The sequence below is a fragment of the Leucopleurus acutus genome, assembly GCF_964270905.1.
Source record: "Leucopleurus acutus genome assembly, chromosome: 3".
In the NCBI taxonomy this organism is placed as follows: Eukaryota; Metazoa; Chordata; class Mammalia; order Artiodactyla; family Delphinidae; genus Leucopleurus; species Leucopleurus acutus.
The window spans coordinates 11,452,512-11,471,146 of record NC_139145.1 but is presented as its reverse complement, the minus strand read 5'-3'; the positions used below and the strand labels follow the sequence as shown (position 1 = coordinate 11,471,146).

Genomic DNA, 18,635 nt, shown 5'->3' with positions numbered 1-18,635 from the left:
CTCGCTCTGCAGCTCTGCGACGCTGCAGGAACATCCTTGTGCATAAATCTGCCTTTTGGACCATCTTCCTCAAGAGAGCTTCCCAGAAGTGGGATTACAGGTCATAGGGCAGGAACATCGTTTAGGCTCCCAATGGACGCAGCCAAATGGCTCTGCAGACGCTGCCGGCCACCTGCCTCTCAGGGTCTGGGTCATTTCCTCTGTAGCTGACGTGTGCTGGGCGGGTCTGTGTGCCGACCTGGCTTCACCCCTCAGCCCCTGGGTGACAGCGGAGGAAGTGAAGGAGAGAGCACGGCCCGGGAGGCCCAGGGGCTGCAGGAGCAGGGCTGGGGCTTGAGCTTTGAGATGTTGCCATTATGGGATGGTTCTTAGTGTGGGACTCGAGGGGACACAGGATGGGGTGACTCTGATGGGTTGAAGAGTGTCCCCCCTCCCCCAAGTTCATGTTTAACCAGAACCTGCAAATGGGACCTTATTTGGAAATAGGGTCTTTGCAGATCTCATCAGGTCACCGTGAGGTCATCCTGGAATAGGGTGCGCCCCGAATCCAGTGCCTGGGGTCCTTACAAGAAGACAGAACAGAGTCACATAGGGAGAAGGCCACGTGAAGACAGAGGCAGAGATCGGGGTGACACATCTACAAGCCCAGGAACACCATGGACTGCCGAAAGCCACCTGCAGTCAGGAGAGAGGCCTGGGACAGATTGTCCCTCAGAGCCTCCCGAAGGGTCCAACCCTGCTCACACCTTGATTTCAGACTTCTGGTTTCCAGAACGGTGAGGGAATAAATTCCTGTTTTTTAAGCCACCCAGTTTGTGATCATTTGTTACGGCAGCCCCAGGAAACTTGTATAGTGCCCTAGAGTGGGGGGTGGACATAGATGGCCCTGGGGTCAGGGTTCCTGCACCCACAGAAGCACCCTTCCCGCCGTGCCTCTCCACGTGGCGAGGCTGCCAGGGGTCGGGAGTGTGTACTGTCCTGAACCACCACCCCACTCTTTCTTTTCTTTTCTATCTTTTTTTTTTGTTACTAGGCAAGGAACTTTATTAACCTGGTTCCAAACATTATTCCCAGGCTTCTCCAGCTTAATTAGCTACACAGAATGAATTGTGGGTAAGCAAAACTGGGAAAGAACTGCAGCATCTAAGGGGTTTGGACTTAAACATATCAGAGATCTAGATCTTATCAGCTCCAGAAATCAAGTAACGTTAGAACACAGTCATAGTAGAAATGGGCAGCTCCAAGTAGCTTCTTCAAGCCTGACCTGCTTTCGAAGTTCACTTGATTATTCTGTTGGCCTCACTCTTGGAAGCCCCTCTGGCCTCGAGCCCCCCAGCCCCGGGGCCTCCCCCCAGAGCCTCCTGCTGGGCCCGGGCTGAGTAGCCCCCCTGGAGGCCGGGAGAGCTTCCTGAGGTCACAGGTGAAACCAGGTGCGTTTGGCCATTTGGAAGGGGCCTCACTGTGTGCTAGGCTCGGCCGCCTGCCTTGGGGGAGGCTCAGCCGCGCTGTGGGGACCTGCTGCCTAGACAGATGGGGTCGGGGCTGGCGCTCGTGTGCAGGCCATCCTGTGCCTGTGGGGCAGTCGGCCTCCTCTCCCATGCACGCCAGGCTGTGGAACAGCATCTCCAGTTGGCCCTGCTGGCAGCACTGGGCTTTGCCTTTGGGCTTGCAAAGCATGGCTCCCCTGCTTCCCACTTGGGGCCCCTCACACCTCTCTAGGACCTGTCAGGGCTTGTATAGGGCAGGGGTAGGAGAGCAAACACTGGGCCCTCCTGGGCTGCTGCACACACCCTCCCCGCCGACTCCCACCCTCTGAACCTGACGGTGACGGGCTGTGGCCCTGCAGTCAGTATGTGGTGAAGGGGTTGGGGGCAGTCCCGTTGCTGAGGCCCCTGCTCACTTGATCCCACCCCAGCCTGCTGGGATGCAGTGCCCAGATGCAGGCCAGAGGGAGGTGTGCAGCTCCCGCGGAGCTCTGTGCCCAGTAAGACCCCATGTCCCTGTTGTCCCACCTAGTGCAGCCCCCAGAACCTTGGGGTGGGATTGGCATAGTGTCGGGGAAGGGTGCCTTGAGGACCTTCCAGGGGCGTGTCTTGGGGGGGCCCTTCTGCAGCTCCCAGTGTGCCAAGACTGCCCCGCCTGGCGAGTCCACTATGGTGTCACCAGCCTCTGGGTCTCCAGCTGGGCGTTCACTGCCTCCCTGTGCTGTCACGGACTGGGCACCTGTGCTTCCCTCCCCCCACTCTGCAGTAACTGCCCATCAGAGCTGGCCTGACCTTGTCTTCCCTCTCTTCCTGGGCTTCCACTTCTGCCCCTAATGTTCCCTCTGCCTAGACCCTTACTTCTTCACCCTGGAGTATCACCTTAAGGGTCCCCATCATCGGCCTTCCCCAATCATCCATTCTCAGGGTCCCCACCTCCCCCAAGCTTGGCTCTGAGTGGCCCTGCCTCCTCTCTGGGCCCCCAGAGTTAGTTTCCTAGGGCTCCTGTAGCAAAGTACCTTAAGCTGGGAGGCTTAAAACAACAAAAGTCTCTCCTGGGCATATACCCAGAAAAGATGAAAACTCTAATTTGAAAAGATACACGCACCCCAATGTTCAAAGCAGCACTATTTACAATAGCCAAGACACGGAAGCAACCCATGTGCCCATTAACAGATGATTGGATTAAGAAGATGTGGTATATTTATACAATGGAATACTACTCAGCCATAGAAAAGAATGAAATAATGCCATTTGCAGCAATGAGGATAGACCTAGAGATTATCATACTAAGTGAAGTAAGTCAGAGAAAGACAAATACCATATGACATCACTTATATGTGGAGTCTAAAAAAAATAATACAAATGAATTTACAAAGCAGAAATAGACTCACAGATATAGAAAACAAACTTCTGGTTACCTGAGGGGAGGGGGAGGGGGAGGGATAAATTAGGAGTTTGGGATTAACAGATACACACTACTATATATAAAATAGATAAACAGGGACTTCCCTGGTGGTGCAGTGGTTAAGAATCCGCCTGCCAGTGCAGGGGACACAGGTTTGAGCCCTGGTCCAGGAAGACCCCACATGTCGCAGAGCAACTAAGCCCATGCACCACAACTACTGAGCCTGCGCTCTAGAGCCCGTGAGCCACAACTACTGAGCCCGTGAGCCACAACTGCTGAGCCCGTGAGCCACAACTACTGAAGCCCGCACGCTGCAACTACTGAAGCCCGCGCGCCTAGAGCCCGTGCTCCGCAGAGGCCACCGCAATGAGAAGCCAGCGCACCTCGATGAAGAGTAGCCCCCGCTCGCCGCAACTAGAGAAAGCCCACACGCAGCAACGAAGACCCAATGCAGCCAAAAAAATAAAATAAATAAAATAAAATAAACAACAAGGACCTACTATACAGCACAGGGAACTATATTCAGTATCTTGTAATAACCTACAATGGAAAAGAACCTGAAAAAGAACAGCTATATATATATTTGTGTAACTGAATCACTTTGCTATACACCTGAAACTAACACAACATTGTAAATCAACTCTACTTCAATAAAAATGTTGTTTTGGAAAAAAAAAGAATTTAATAACAATATAAGGATCAAAAAATACCAAACAGGGCTTTCCTGGTGGCGCAGTGGTTGAGAGTCTGCCTGCTGATGCAGGGAACACGGGTTCGTGCCCCGGTCCGGGAAGATCCCACATGCCGCGGAGCGGCTAGGCCCGTGAGCCATGGCTGCTGAGCCTGTGCGTCCGGATCCTGTTGCTCTGCAACGGGAGAGGCCACAATAGTGAGAGGCCCGCGTACTGCAAAAAAAAAAAACAAAACAGAAAAACAAACAGATTCAAAACAAAACCAAAAACAAACAGAAAAAAAAAGAAAAAAAAAAAACCCGGAAATCTACTCCCTCATAGTTCTGGAGACGAGAAGTCCCAGATCAAGGTGTGTGCGGGGTTGGATCCATCTGGGGGCTCTCAGTGGGAGTCTGTCCCAGGCCCCTCTCCCAGCTCTGGTGGCTCCTCATAACCCTTGGCTGTAACTGCATCCTCCGATCTCTGCCTTCACCGTCACACGGCCTTCTCCCTGTCCGTCTCTGTGTTCTCTTCTTCGGAGAGCACTAGTCATTGGATTTAGGGATCTCCCGAAATCCAGGATGACCTCATCTCAAGAGCCTGAACTAATCACAGCTGCAAAAACTATTTTCAAACAAGGTCATATCCTGAGGTTCCAGGTGGGCATGCAGCCCCTGTATAGTGGCTGAGCCGATTCATCCTGGGCTGTTCCTGCTCCTCTGTGCTGCCTTGCACGTGCCCCCACCCGGCCCCCACCCGTGACCCTGGTGAACAGGCACATGACTTTACATTTAGGCCACTGATTCTGGAAACGCCAGCCGTGATTGTCCACCCATCACATCTCTGTCTTCGGCAGCCCCGGAGCAGCACGCACCACTTGTCACCTCCGCCTCACTGACTCCCGGGACAGGTCCAGAGAAGACCTATCCTTGCAGGCCACCCCACCCTACACCCTGGGGGCTCCTGCTGGGGGAGTCCTGGGGTCCCTGGGCTTCGCCTGGGCCTGGCTAGCTGTGGGTGTTCCCAGAGGACTCAGGGTGTGGGGCGGTTCTGGGCTTCCCAATTCCAGATACAGCTGTTAGGAATTCCCTGGTGGTCCAGTGGTTAGGACTCCGTGCTTCCACTGCCGGGGGTGTGGGTTCGATCCCTGGTCAGGGAACTGAGATCCTGCCTACTGTGCAGTGCAGCAAAACGAAACAAAACACAGGACTTCCCTGGTGGTCCAGTGGTTAAGAATCCACCTTCCAATTCAGGGGACGCGGGTTCGATCCCTCGTCAGGGAACTAAGATCCCACATGCCATGCGGGGCAACTAAGCCTGCAAGCCGCAACTACTGAGCCCGTGCGCTCTGGAGCGCGACGACTAGAGAGAAGCCCGCGTACCGCAACGAAGAGCCTATGCACTGTGACTAAGGCCCGACGCAGCCACAGAAATAACTAACTAACTAAATAAATATTAACAAACCACAAGAACAACAGATAGAGCTGTCGATGGTTGCTTCCGCAGGATGGGAGCTGGTCCCTGAGGCACCTATGGAGGCCAGGCAAGCAGGGCCCCAGCTGTCAGGGCCTGTTGGCCCACTAGACAGACACAGGCCGGCAGCTTATCCGTGCGAGGGTGCTGTGGACCGAACTGTGTTCCCCAGATTCCTGTGTGGAAGCCCTAGCCTCCAGTGTGACCCTATGTGGAGATGGGGCGTGCAGGAGGTGATTGAGGTGAACTGAGGTCATAAGGGAGGGTTCCTGATCCGATAGGACAGGTGTCCTTATAAGAGGGAGAGAGAGACTTCTCACTGAACGCGCCCCAAGGAAAGGCCACGTGAGGACACTGGGAAAAGGCAGCGTTCTGCAGGCCAACAACAGGGCTCTCACCAGAGGCTGTGCCGGCACCCTGATCTCAGACTCCAGCCTCTGAAACTCTGAGAAGTACACATCTGCTGCTTAAGCCACCCAGTCTGTGGTATTTTGTTACAGCGGCCCGAGTTAATACAGAGGGTTATTTTGGAAGTAAGGGGTCAGGGTAGGCTTCTTGTCATGGTTGAGCTGAAACCCAAAGGATGAGAAGGAGCTCCATGGAAGGTTCCAGAAAAGGGTGAGGTGGGTGCAAGGGCCCAGAGGCAGGAGGCAGGGGAGGGCCTTGTGGGCCACCGGGAAATTGAGGTTTGCCAGGAAAAGAGCCTGGATTGTAACCGAGGCCCCGTCCCGTTTCCCAGGTGACCTCAGGGCGAGCCAGTCATTCCCCCCGGGCTTCAGTTTCCCCCCTTGTAAAACGGAGGTGAAGCCATGTCTCCCCATCTCAGGGCTGCTTCGAGGCCCCACCCAGAGTGGGTGCCTGGCTGGCGGGCAGGGGAGAGAGGCCCCCCAGGAGCCAGCTGTGCTGCACTCAGACCCCAAGGGACCCTTCCTACATCCCAGCCCGACCGTCTGTGCTCAACAACGGCCACCAGCGAGGGAAACAAAACATGCTCAGAGCGGACCCTCCGAATCAGCCGGGGATGCGGATTTGGCAGCGGCAGCAGGGCCTGATTAAAGGCATTCCGAGGCGCACTCGGTGTTTGTGTATCTGGTTCTGTATTTACACTTTGGGAACGAGTGAGGAGGCAGCTGGGGAGTGTCTCAGTCGGCCAGGGGGGCCGGGGGCCGGGGTGACTCAGCCTGGAATCCACGCTCGGCCACATGCCTGTGATGCTTTCATTCATTCCCGAGTTCATTCATTATTCCTTTCCATGCTCGGTAGACGTGTAATGAGAAACTCCAGTGTACCGGGCACGCTTCGTGGGGGCAGCCTGGCTCTCCTCACTGTGGAGCTGTCAGTTGGCGTGGGGGCCCATGGTGAGGTGGGACTGGGGCAGCAACAAAGTTAACAGCAGTGAATTATTACTGTTTTTGGCCGCACCTCACGGCTCGCAGGATCTTAGTTCCCCGACCAGGGATTGAACCCAGGCCCTTGGCAATGAAAGCACAGAGTCCTAACCACTGGAATTTCCAACAACAGTGAATTAAAAATGTACCAAAAGCCTAAATGTAAGAGCTCAATCTATAAAATTCCTAGAAGGAAGCATAGGTGTAAATCTTCCTGGACTTGGGTTAGGTGATGGAGTTTTAGATGTGACACTAAAAGCACAAGCAAAAAAAAAATAGATTAATTGGAGCATATCAGCATTTAAAACTTCGATGCATCAAAAGACTGTCAAGAAAATGAAATATTTGCAAACCATATAGCTGATAAGGGATTAAGATCCAGAATATATAAAGAACTCTTATAACTCAACAAGAAAAAGACATACAACCCAATTTTTTTAAAAGGCAAAGGAATTGAATAGACCTTTCTCCAAAGAAGATGTACAGTGACCGATAAGCACATGAGAAGATGCTCAACCTCAGTAGTCATCAGGGAAATGAAAATCAGAACTGAAATGAGATACCACCTCCCACCCATCAGGATGGCTACTGTCAAAGCAACAGACACTAACAAGTGTTGATGAGGATGTGGGGCAATTGGGACCCTCGTGCCCTGCTGGTGGGAATGGAAAATGGTGCAGTAGCTGTGGGAAACAGTCTGACAGTTCCTCAACAAGAGAAATATGGGGTTACCATATGATCCAGCAGTTCTGTTTGGAGGTACATACCTGAGAGATTTGAAAACAGGGACTCAGATGCTTGTACGTGCACATCCACGGCAGCACTAGTCACAGTCGCCAAAAGGTGGGACAACACACTTGCGTTAATAGATGAATGGACAAAATGTGGTCCATCCACGCGGTGGAATATTATTCAGACATAAAAAGGAATGAAGCTCTGACACGTGCTGCCGTGTGGACGAACTCTAAAAACACCACGCTGAGAGAAAGAAGCCAGACGCAGAGGGACAGATAGTGTGTGTGAGCCCATTTCTGTGAAATATCAAGAACAGGCAAATCCACAGATACAGAAAGCAGGTTAGTGGTTGCCGGGGCTCTGGGTGGGGGGATGCGGAGCAACTGCTAATGAGCGCTGGGTCTCTTTTGGGGTGATGCGAATGTTCTGGACCTGGCTAGAGGTGATGGTCCCACGACACTGTGAATGTACTAGATGGTACTGAATTGTACAATTTCAAAGTGTTCATTTTTTTTTTTTTGCGGTACACTGGCCTCTCACTGTTGTGGCCTCTCCTGCTGCGGAGCACAGGCTCCGGACGCGCAGGCCCAGCGGCCATGGCTCACGGGCCCAGCCGCTGCGCGGCACATGGGATCTTCCTGGACCGGGGCATGAACCCTTGTCCCCTGCATCGGCAGGTGGACTCTCAACCACTGCGCCACCAGGGAAGCCCCTCAAAGGGTTCATTTTATGTTGTGTGACTTTTATTTTGATAACAAAGAAAAAAAATGTTTAAGAAGGGAGAAGAGTGGTTCCGGGCCTTCCTGGTTGGGTACCTGTGCAGGCACAGCCGTCTCCCCCAGAGCCCCAGGTTTCCGATCCTTTCCAGAGCGGGCAGGAGAGGTGTGGGGAGAGACGGCACGACCCACAGATGTTGGGAATGGAGCCTGGGAGGGGCCGTCTCCCCTCCCCAAACTCACGTCTGGTGCGCAAGCTAAGACCTGGCAGGCACTTGGGGCCAGGCCTTGGAAGGAACCTGGAGGGACACAGCCAGACTAACTGGGGTGCACACACCTCTCAGGGACTGCTGGCCCCGGAAAATGCACTGGCAGCTCCACGTGACTCAGAATCAGACCCTTTCAGGGGCTCTCTGGGGCTCCCTCCACAGGACCCTACTGCTGCTGGAATACTTGGAGAACCTGATGAAGCCCTGGTCTCTCCCTCCCAGGGAATAACCCCGAAAGGTGACCCCTCTGCTGTTGGCAGCCTGCTGAGGACTCCACCTAGGGGAGCCCTGAGGGGCCGTGCTCAGGCCAGGGTGTGCGAATCCCCTGGGGTCCTGCTCAACACTCAGGTCCCGGAAGGATCCTGCACTTGAGATGGGATTTGCTCTCCACCTCCCTCTCACGAGTGGCTCTTCGTGTACTTGGGAAGCTGCCCGTTCTTCCTTGGGCCTCAGTTTCCCCAGAGTCGGGGGGTGGGCTGTCCCATGTGGGCGCAGGAGAAGCATTGTCCCTGCCTGGGATTCTGAGCACATCGAACAGTTAGTTGTTCCTGCATTCACATGTTCATCTGTTATCTGGTCTCTCAGTCCCCGTGTGAGTGCCAAGCTACTCCATTGTGCCAGGGTCCTTGCAGGGCTGACAGTCTAATGGGAGGAGATAGACCTTGGTCGGGTGGTTTTGGATAGTGAGCCGCGGAAGGAAGGAGGTGACCCCGCGGGGGAGAGGTGCGCAGTGTTGGGCTGGCCCAGCGGGAAGAGCCTTGTGGAGGAGGGAGGGCCAGTGCAAAGGCCCTGAGGCAGTTACCTCAGCTGGTAGAGCACAGTGGTTAGGGGAGAGCAGAGGGCCAGACAGTGCAGGCCTTCGTGGTGAGAGGGGGAAACAGGTCTGCTGAGAGCTCACAGCTCCTCTCTGGTGCTCTGCTGTGGCCCCCATGCCTGCCCTGGCTTTGCAGGACAGAGCTCAGCCTTCAGCTACTCCCCTTAATTTCATTAGAAGCTTGGCCAGTTGCCATGGTGGTTGCTGATGGACCTGACCGAGGCCAGCTCCTTCTTGACAGCAAGGCCTGGGAGGGGTTGGCAGATGGGAATTTGCTGTATCCTGTGGGGGTCCCAGAGGACGGGGGCTGCCCTGGAGAAGTGATTGCATCTGCCATGCCTTCCCAGGGCCACGGGCCCCCGTGCTTCCCCGGCCTTGTGGCCCCCACTCCTCCCAGCCCCTTGGACGGTGCCAGGATCGGGGGTTGTGTGCCCAGTAGGGATGTGGACACAGACTGGGGATGCACGCTGTGCTGGGCAACTCTGTCCCTGTGGGGTCCTGTCAGCAAGGGGGTTGGGAGAGGCTGGAGAAGCCACCCATTTATACACAGTTCTGTAGGGGGAGTGGGGGTCGTGTGGGGGAGGACTTTGTATGTGGGGGGGAGGGCCAGTCCTCACTCAGGCTGTGTCAGGGGCCGGGGCGGGGGAACCCTGTGTGGAAACGAGAGGCCCAGGGCGAAAGCAGGACCTGAAGTGGCTTTTTATAGTGAGACTTGTGCTGGGTCCCCCTTGGCAGAGCCGAAATGGTTGGGTTGATGCTCTGACTATAAGCTCCCAGAAGGGCTGGCGTGCTCTGATCTGTGATGTGATGTGGCCTCTGGGACACTCTGCGGTCCCAGCCACCCGCTGGTCCACAGGGTTATGCGAGAGTCAGGTTCCAGGAGTGGAGTCTATGCCCCACTTGGCCACTTCTGAGCTTGATGGCCCTGGGCAGTTCCCTTGCCTACTGAGTCTCAGTTTTCCCACCTGGAAAGCGGAGTGTGCTGGTAACCTCCTCAAAGGGCCTGTCTTATTACTATTTTTTTCTTTTCTTTTTTTTTTTTTTTTTTTGGCCTCGCTGCACGGCTTGTGGGATCTTCCCCGACCAGGGATTGAACCTGGGCCACCGCAGTGAAAGCCTGGAATCCTAACCACTAGGCCACCAGGCAACCCCCAAAGGGCCTGTCTTAGGTTGAATTGTGTCCCCGCAAAACACGTGTCCTGGGGACTTCCCTGGTGATCCAGTGGTTAAGACTTTGCACTTCCACTGCAGGGGCCACAGGTTCGATCCCTGGTTGGGGAACCAAGATCCCCCATGCCTCATGACGCCTCCCCACCCCCAAAAAAAAGATACGTCCATGTGCTCACCCCTGGAACCTGGGAATATGACCTTACTTGGCAGGAGGGTCTCTGCAGGTGTAATTAAGGGTCCCAAGATGAGATTAATGCTAAATTAGGATGGGCTCTGAATCCAATGACAGGTATTATTCTAAGAGAAAGGAGAGGGGGATGTGAGACACAGACACAGAGGGGAAGGCCATGTAGAGACACAGGCGGAGATCGGAGTGAGGCAGCTGTGAGCCAAGGACGCTTGGAACCCCCCCCGCCCCGCCCCGCGAAGCCAGGAGGGGCCTGGGACGGACCATCCCTCAGAGCCTCTGGAAGGAACCAACCCTGTCCACACCTTGATTTTGGACTTCTCACCTCTTGAGCTGTGAGGGAGTGAATCCCTGTTGTCATAAGCCACCCAGTCTGTGGTAATTTGTTACGGTCGCCTCAGGACACTTGAGACAGGGCAGTTGTGATGCTTAAACGTGCTGAGACTTGAGAAGGGCTCTGTGGCCCGTGGCGGGGGCTCGGGGTGCCGTCTGCAACACTTGGGGTGGGAGGGTGGCTCAGAGGGTGCCTAAGGTCTATGCTGTGCTTCCTGGTCATCTGTCGTGTCCCCATCGGCCTCAACCCTGAAACACCTCTGACCCCTAGGGTGTGGCGCCACGTCGTTGGTTGGTTGGTTCACACGTGGGAGCAAGAGGATTTGAGAGACACGAACTGGACTGTTCTGGAAAGATCTGGGGCTGCAGGATGCTGGTGGGAGGCAAGACCAGACATAAAGCAGCACTTCCTGGGGGTCCGGCGTGGCCCCATGCAGTGCTGGCACCAGACACGTTGTGACCAGTAGACCGTGAGTCTCGGGAGCCCGCCACCTGGCGGTTACAGGATGGGGATGGTGGACAGGGTTCATGGGCCAGGCATTTTGGATGGGGCAAACGTGGCTAGACAAACCAAGGGGCATATGGAAAAGGCCTGGGTCAGTCAGTGGTGCTATCATTTTTCTTCCTTTTGACCCAGTAAAGGAAGAGGGTAGCTTTAGGGGAAGCTGGGCAGGGTGATTCCGGAACTCCCTGTGCCATCTTTGCAGTTTTTCTGTGAACCGAAAACTTTATTAAAAACAACAACAGCAGGGCTTCCCTGGTGGCGCAGTGGTTGAGAGTCCGCCTGCCGATGCAGGGGACGTGGGTTCGTGCCCCGGTCTGGGAGGGTCCCACATGCCGCGGAGCGGCTGGGCCCGTGAGCCATGGCCGCTGAGCCTGCGCGTCCGAGACCTGTGCTCCGCAACGGGGGAAAAAACAACAACAACGACAAAGCCAGAGGCCAGTGTGAAGGTGGCTTGGGGGGGCCTGCTCCTTGGGTGGGGTGTCAGGGAGGCCCCACCCAGGGTGGGTGTGGAGGGGGAGCTGTCACAGGCTGAGGCCCTGGGGGGAGTCACAAACTCGGGGTGCTTTGGGGTCAGATGGCCAGAGGAAATGAAGAGTGGGGAGAGCAGAAGGCAAGGAGGCCACCGTGAAAGCGTGGGTGATGGGGCATCTGCCTGCCCTCAGCATCTGGAGTGGGGTCCACTCTCACAGTCGGGGAGCCTGGACTTGGACCCCAGGCTGTCTGACCCGCAGGCCAAAAGCAAGGGGGAGCCTGGGAGTCACAGCTCCTTTGAGCCGGTGGGCCTTGTCTAGGCTTCACTGCCCTGTCTGCGCCCGCCTCTGCCAAAACCCATGAGGATGGGGTGAGGGGAAGGGGTGGCCCAAGCCTCCTTAGGGCATCAGGAGTTGTGTTGGTGTCCTGAAAGGTTCTTATATGGCCTCCAAATGGGACTGTCACCTGGCTGGTGAAAGTCACCTCCTGAGAGCGGGAGCAGTGGTGTTCATTCATTGATTCATTCCTTCACTCATGTGTTCTGTGTTTCTTTGTTCCACCAGCCGGTGCTGCTGAGTGTTAGACCCTGGCTTGGATGCCGGGTTTATGGCGAAGTTGGGGGTAGGGTAGGGTAGGAAGCGCCGTCGAGGGGGTACAGAGTGAGGACCACTGGGTGGAGGGATGCACGAGGGACTGTGGCTTGACAGCGGGAAGAGGCATGAACTTCAACGTCAGGCAGCTTGTTAGACCCTGACTGGTGGTGTCACTCTGCTCTCCTCCTTGTGGACCCTCTGAGGCATCAGGCCCATGCGTGGAGCCCAGGCTGGCACCTCCTCACCCCAGGACCTTACTCCTGGGGTTTCCTGGCCAGGCCTGGGATGGCAGTCAGCCCCTGCAAAAGTTAAGGGGGTCCCTGAGACCACCTTCACATCTGACACCAACTGCAGAATTCGAGGGTTCCCAAGACTACATTCAGCTCGGCAGTTCACTGGAAGGACTCAGGAGTCACTGAAAACCATCATACGGTCGCGGGGTCTGTTACAGTGAAAGGACACAGATCACAGCTGGCGTGGGGCGGCGGCCAGGAGACTTCCAAACACAGAGCTGCAGGTTGTCCCTTCCCGGGGAATCACAGGGACAGTGCTTGCTTCTCCCAGCACCAGTGTGTGATGACATACACGGGGGCTGTCAACCAGGGATGTGCCCCAAGCCTTGGTGTCCTGGGTTCTTATTGGGGTTCGCCACGCAGACTCTGCTGACTGCTGTCTGCAGCTGCTGCAGAGGGTGAGCTGGTATTGCATTGGCCTGAGACCTCCACCCACAGTCACACTGTTGGCATAGATACCCAGCGTGGCCCGAGGACCTAGGCAAACAGAGACACTCTTTATCAGGCAGGGCTTTCACTTCCCAGGAGCTGGGGGCAAAGATCAAACTGCCCTGGGCCAGGTTAACTCTCCTGCACAGCCCCACATACAACCAAGGGTGAGCACAGGGGTCCCCCCCGAAGGACGAGTGGGGCCCCGCACTGTGTCCACTCCAGAGGCCGCACCACAAAGCCTGACATTCCCAAAGCACGGTGGATGGGGGTTGGGAACGATCAAGGGAAAGAAAGGCTCCGCCAGAGGGCCGCTGTTGCAGCAGCGCACAAGCCACGAGCAGCCTGTCGCCAGTCTGGGCTCCCTCTGGGCCGGAACGTGGCAGCTTTGCAGAGTACTTTCCAGAATGCCGCGGTTTCCAGAGCTGGCCGTTCAGCCTGGGACAGAAGCACGTGTGTTATAAGCACTTCCTGTATCTCACACAACCGGCGTTTGTGCACACACGCTCACCTGGACCACCCACTCTAGAGAGGGGGAAACTGAGGCCCAGAAGGGGGCTGTAGCTCCCCAGGGCCACATGGTACTCGAGAGGTGGTTCTTGAGAGGTGGATGTAAGGCTAGTTCCTGCCACGTGGCTCAGACACAAGAAGGGCCTGGGGGGGGAGGCGGGTCTCGGGTCCAAGGTAACCCGTGCCCATCGCCCATCCTACTTGGCCTCCCCCTCCGTCCTGACCGGGGGCTAGCCTATTTCATCTCGTGCAACCGCAGGGAGGGACACAGTGGGGTGTTCACGGTGAGCGTCTCCAGCCATTGGAGACAGAGCCTGGGCCGGACCCTACAGATGCCTGAGAACCACCCGCGGAGGAATGGAGCAAGGTCAATCTCCCTCCTGGCTCCACCGCAGCTCGCAGGAAACAGCTGTTTACCTGGGTGAGGTGCTCGGCCGGGCGAGCAGCCAGTTCCCGAGCTTCACTTCCCCCTCCGGTGTCGGAGGCCCCCCAGGAAGCCGGGACTGGCGTGGGAGAGCCGGGCGGTGTGGGCGGACAGCAAACGGAGTGCTGCCAGGAGCTGTTTGTGAGGGAACGTGAGCCGGTCTTGTTGTGTACACAGCGTCGACCCTAGCAACCGCCCCAGCCGGCTGGAGTGGACACCCACCTCTCCCCGGGTGCCCAGCTGCCACCCCTCCGTCACAGCACCTGCATACCAGCCTGGGCAGACTGACAGGCTTTGGGGACCTGGCTGAGGGCCTAGGGCCACCGGTGGTGTCAACCAGGTCACGAGCATCTGCTATTCCTGGCAAAGTGGAATCGATGCTCCAGCGAGGAAAGGCCCGGTCCCAGCCCCGCCCCAAGGCAGCCGTGGCTGGTCAGGGAGCCCCGGACTCCTGGTTCTGAGGCCTGGCCCAGCAGGACGAATCCCCACGCGAGTGATGGGCAGAGGACCGTGCAGGGATGCAGCCACCCCAGACGAAGGCTCTGTAATGCGTGAGGCTGGCGGGGCAGGCAGAAGGAGCCTGGGGGCTTGGGCAGGACTCCTTAGAACTCAGGCGGGGTCTGGCAGACCCTCTCGCCCTGTGTGTGCTGTCAGAGGGATCGTACATGCTGCACTTTGAAAGCCAGCACTGCACTTCTGAGCTGGCCTCTCTGATTCAGGCCAGTGGAAAGACAATTTCTCCTGTGTCCGGGCGTAAATTCGCAGCCTCTGGCCCGCACCCCAGGAACGCAGCCTTTGGCATGATAAGAAATGGTTCCCCTGGGGGGGTGAGGGGCCTCTTGCACAGGCTCCAGGCTCCAGGTCCACTTGATACTCTTGCTTATTCACAAATTGTCTGAATCAGCTGGCGACGCCCCCTCAAGTTCATGGAGGCAGCACCCCCCAGGGCGAGTTTCCCTGCCTGGGGAGGGCCACCTGGGCGTCTCGGGTCTCTGATTCTGCTGGTTTTGGTGGAGAGAATCATGGCTCCTTTGAGAATCTGAGTCATGGGGGTGCCACACCCTCTGTGCCCGGTGCCACTGACTCCACTTCTTGGGGCCCTAGGGAATGGTGCTCCGCAGGGTGTGCTCAGGAACCACCCCCCTCCGCTCCCCCCACACTATAGCTGTCGGTTTCTCTCTTGCAGCTCCAGCTCCAAAAGTCCCAGTACCTGCAGCTGGGCCCAAGCCGTGGCCAGTACTATGGCGGGTCCCTGCCCAACGTGAACCAGATTGGGAGCGGCACCGTGGATCTGCCCTTCCAGGTGAGCCCCCATTCCTCTCCCACACCACCTCCCACCTGGAGCGTGTTGCAGTCTGGGCCCTGGCCACAGAGCAAGAGAGCGTGCATGACAGCCGGTGAACAGCTGGGGTCACCAGACAATTGCCGCCGCCCACCCAGCCCCCGCCTACTCCTTCCCCTGGGATGGCCTGGCCAGGCCTCACCCGGATCCCCCCTGCCCATCCTCTGTCAGCGGAGCCCGCAGAGAGGCCGAGGTCTGGCTGTGAGTGTTTCGGCAGCCGCTACACCTGTTGGCCGGCTGTGCGGCAGCGGGAACTGCTCAGGGCCTCTGGGGCTTGGCTCCGTCCCGCTTCACTAATCCGCAAGCCCAGCAATTCTCAGAAGGAGGCCCCTCAGCCTGACCCCACTTGTCTGCAAACGTTTTCTGGCAGAGACCCACACAGCACGGCTCCCGCAGGCCGCATAGCTGCCGCGCACGTCCTTATCATAAATAAGAACAGATAAGGCCCACCGCCTGCCTGGTGCAGGGCCGGCCTCTTTTCCTGGGCCACGCCCCTCCACCCTGGTCTGCAGGTGGAAGTGGGGGCACGGTGGGCCCAGGAGCTGGGCCGATAGCTGGGCCCCCTGCCCCCCAGCACAATATCTGGACTCCTGCAGGGACAGGTCCACCGAACAGCCACGCACTTGTCCCATGGCTGGGACAGAGCCCCAGAAACAGCCACGTCCGTTAGCATGTTGACAGGCCAGGTGGAGCTGGGTCGCTCCCACAGGGAGCTCAGTCCCCACCCACCCCGCAGTCATTCCTCAGCCTGTACTCCTCCCACACTGCTGCTGGGATGTGTCAGGGCACCAGCCCAGGGTCCCGCAGGCTTGCCTGGGGTCCGGCTGGCTCAGCTCTGAATCCCCAGGGCCTCTTGGAGCACGGCCCTCCTCACATGGCCTCCACATCAGAGCAGATAGATGCATGGGGCTGTCATGCTGATCTTCACATGCTCCAAAAGCCTCACCTCTTTGTCAGGGCCCTTTCTAGTTTGGGTTTTCTCCTCTCCTCCCTGGCTCCCCTCTTCCTCTGTTTCCCCATCCCCTCCTCCGTCAAGGACAGTGTCTCTCTGGGCATCCCCAAACTTGGCCCTGCCTGAGGCCACTGTAGAGCCCCCGAGGGCCGAGGGTGCATGGGGGCCTGTTGGGCTTCCCACTGGGGGGCCAGGCGAGGCAGGAGTGTCTCAAAGTCTTGGTTCTTTGCATTTTCAGCCCAGCGGATATCTGGGGGAGGCTCTGGCAGCGGCTCCTGTCTCTCTGGTAAATGAGCCCCTGGGCTGAGGCCTCGGCATCCCCGGCACGTGTGCGGGCGCTGGGTATTCCTGTGCGGCCGCCCCCGTGGCCCAGCGGGAGGTGTCCCGTCTGCCAAACGGAAGCAGATTCGCTCTGCACCCCCTTGTCTGGGGAAGTGCATATGGTCGCGTCGAGAGACCCCTTCCCCGGGGGATCCTAGCATGCGTGCCAACGCTGCATGGTTCGTTCCTGTGACACATGCACATGCGTGTGCGCGGATCCTAACTCGGCCTGGCGAGCTGGGCTGTGGCTGGGCCCGAGCTTCTCTGTGCCTCTGGCTCTGCTTCAGCCGCCTTGGTTTCCCCTCTGGGCTTCCAGGCATCTCTGGGAGGAGATGAACGGCCCCTGTCCTCTGGTGTCTGTGCCTGGACAGTGAGGTTCCTACCCTCCCTCGGTCACTGCTATCTCCCAGGCCCACAGCCTTTTGGAGGCAGAAGCACAGAAAGACCCAAGCTGGCAGCGTCCTTGCTGGGTCAGAGAAAGACGGGGTCCCCGGACGCCAGGGGTCCCCAAACACCAGGGAGAGCAGTCAGCCCTGAATGCTAGCCGAGGTTTTCGGACAGGTGGAGAAGAGCAGTGAGCCAGCCAGTGGCATTCTTCCGGAGGAAATTGCTTTTTGCCTGGCTGCCCAGAGAAGACAGAAGGGCCCGAGGGCCAGATGGCCAGGTAGGAGGCTGGTAGCTGCCTCCAGAGCTAGCTAAGGCTGCCAGTCTCACCCCAGTCAGATGGTGAGGGGCCCATGGCACCAGGGCTGGTGGAGAGCAGGCTCCTGGGGACCTCAGGAGCATGGAGCCAGGAGCGGGAGCCGGGCGTGACCGGGGGCCTCATGCCAGCCCCAGGTGCTGGAAGGGAGCCCCGTCCAGTCAAGCTGTGGGCCAGGGCTCCGGAAAGTGCCTGCACTTGGCTGCCGGTGGTGCTGGGACAAGGCTGTGGGGGAGAGTGCGTGGGGGCCGAGTCTCAATCAGGACCAGCCCCAGGCTCCACGAGGAGCCTCCAGGGAGCCAGCACTTGGCCAGGTGGGCCCCTGACGTCCTGGGCTGGAAGCCCTGGGGCTGTCTCTTGGCAGGCCCCTCCAGGGATGACGTAGGTGGGGAGAGGAGGCCGGCCAGGCCCGGAGAGAGAGGGCGGAGGCCTGTCTGCACCTGGCGAGGCTGGGAGGGGGTGCTCGGGCCGTCTGCACCCCTGGCACCCTGGCCGGCTCCGGGCCCCGAGCTTGCGCCGCTCTGCCTGGCCCGTGCATGCCAGCTGCACTGCACGCCTGCCGCCCCGGCACCTGGAACCCCAGCGCGCCGCCACCCCTACAGTGCTCGGAGGCTGGGGGCAGGGGCCGAGGAGGAAAGGAAGCCCGTCTGGAGTAGCCGAGGGTGTCTCCAGAACTGGGCAGGGGGGTTGTAGAGGGACCCTGAGGCGAGATCCTGGGGGCAGAGCTGGGGTCAGATCTTGGACCACACAGCTGGTAACCGTGGTTTGGGTTCCTCTCTCTTTTTTTCCGTCTCTTCCTCTCCTCCCTCCCCACCCCCAGACACCCTTCCAGTCCTCAGGCCTGGACACCAGCCGAACTACCCGGCACCATGGGCTAGTGGACAGAGTGTACCGGGAGCGTGGCCGCCTTGGCTCCCCACATCGCCGGCCTCTGTCAGTGGACAAACATGGAAGGCAGATATCCTTTTCCCAGAGGAGGGGGTGGGCGGGGACCACTTCATCCAGCTGATGGACCTGCCTGCTGCCAGCTCAGTGATAGAATCAGGGCCGCTCCAGTCCTCCAGGGCTACCGGGCCCCACCAAGAGGGGGTACCATTGCATGGCAACCCTGGAAGACTTCCTGGAGGAGGCAGTGCAAGCTGAGGAGCCTTTAGCCAGGCGGGGGCTAGGGGAGCACAGGGAACAGTGACACAGAGTAGGCCACTGGAGCACACAGCCTGAAATGAGAGTTGGGAGGGTATGCTCAGATGCCTGACTGGGCAGTGGGGCCCAGAAAGGCTGTGAGCAGGGCACCCACACGTCAGGGCCATGGTGGTGGACCCCTCTGGGGGCAGTATGGAGCCAAGGCAGTGGGGCCGAGGGGGATCTGAGCCAGACACAGATCAGAGGGAGACTTGATCTGAAGACACAAAATTTGCCTTTGCACCTCTGCCAAGCAGAGAGGTTGTGA

At 57.9% G+C, this 18,635-nt stretch overlaps 1 protein-coding gene across 7 annotated transcripts in view; it reads left to right on the top strand.

Annotated features, from left to right (window-relative positions):
* Positions 1-18,635, top strand: part of CRTC1 (CREB regulated transcription coactivator 1) — a gene marked incomplete at both ends in the record, with an annotated part of 74,010 nt that overhangs the window by 30,885 nt on the left and 24,490 nt on the right. For 3 of the 7 annotated variants that reach the window (XM_082835700.1, XM_082835699.1, XM_082835698.1), the window contains 2 exons: positions 15,057-15,173; positions 18,006-18,166. In XM_082835700.1, the coding sequence (XP_082691826.1) occupies positions 15,057-15,173; positions 18,006-18,166 (278 nt within the window). Of the gene's footprint in view, positions 1-15,056; positions 15,174-16,402; positions 16,451-18,005; positions 18,167-18,635 lie in introns of all 7 variants that reach the window. The other 4 variants (XM_082835703.1, XM_082835702.1, XM_082835701.1 and 1 more) reach the window with 2 other exon arrangements.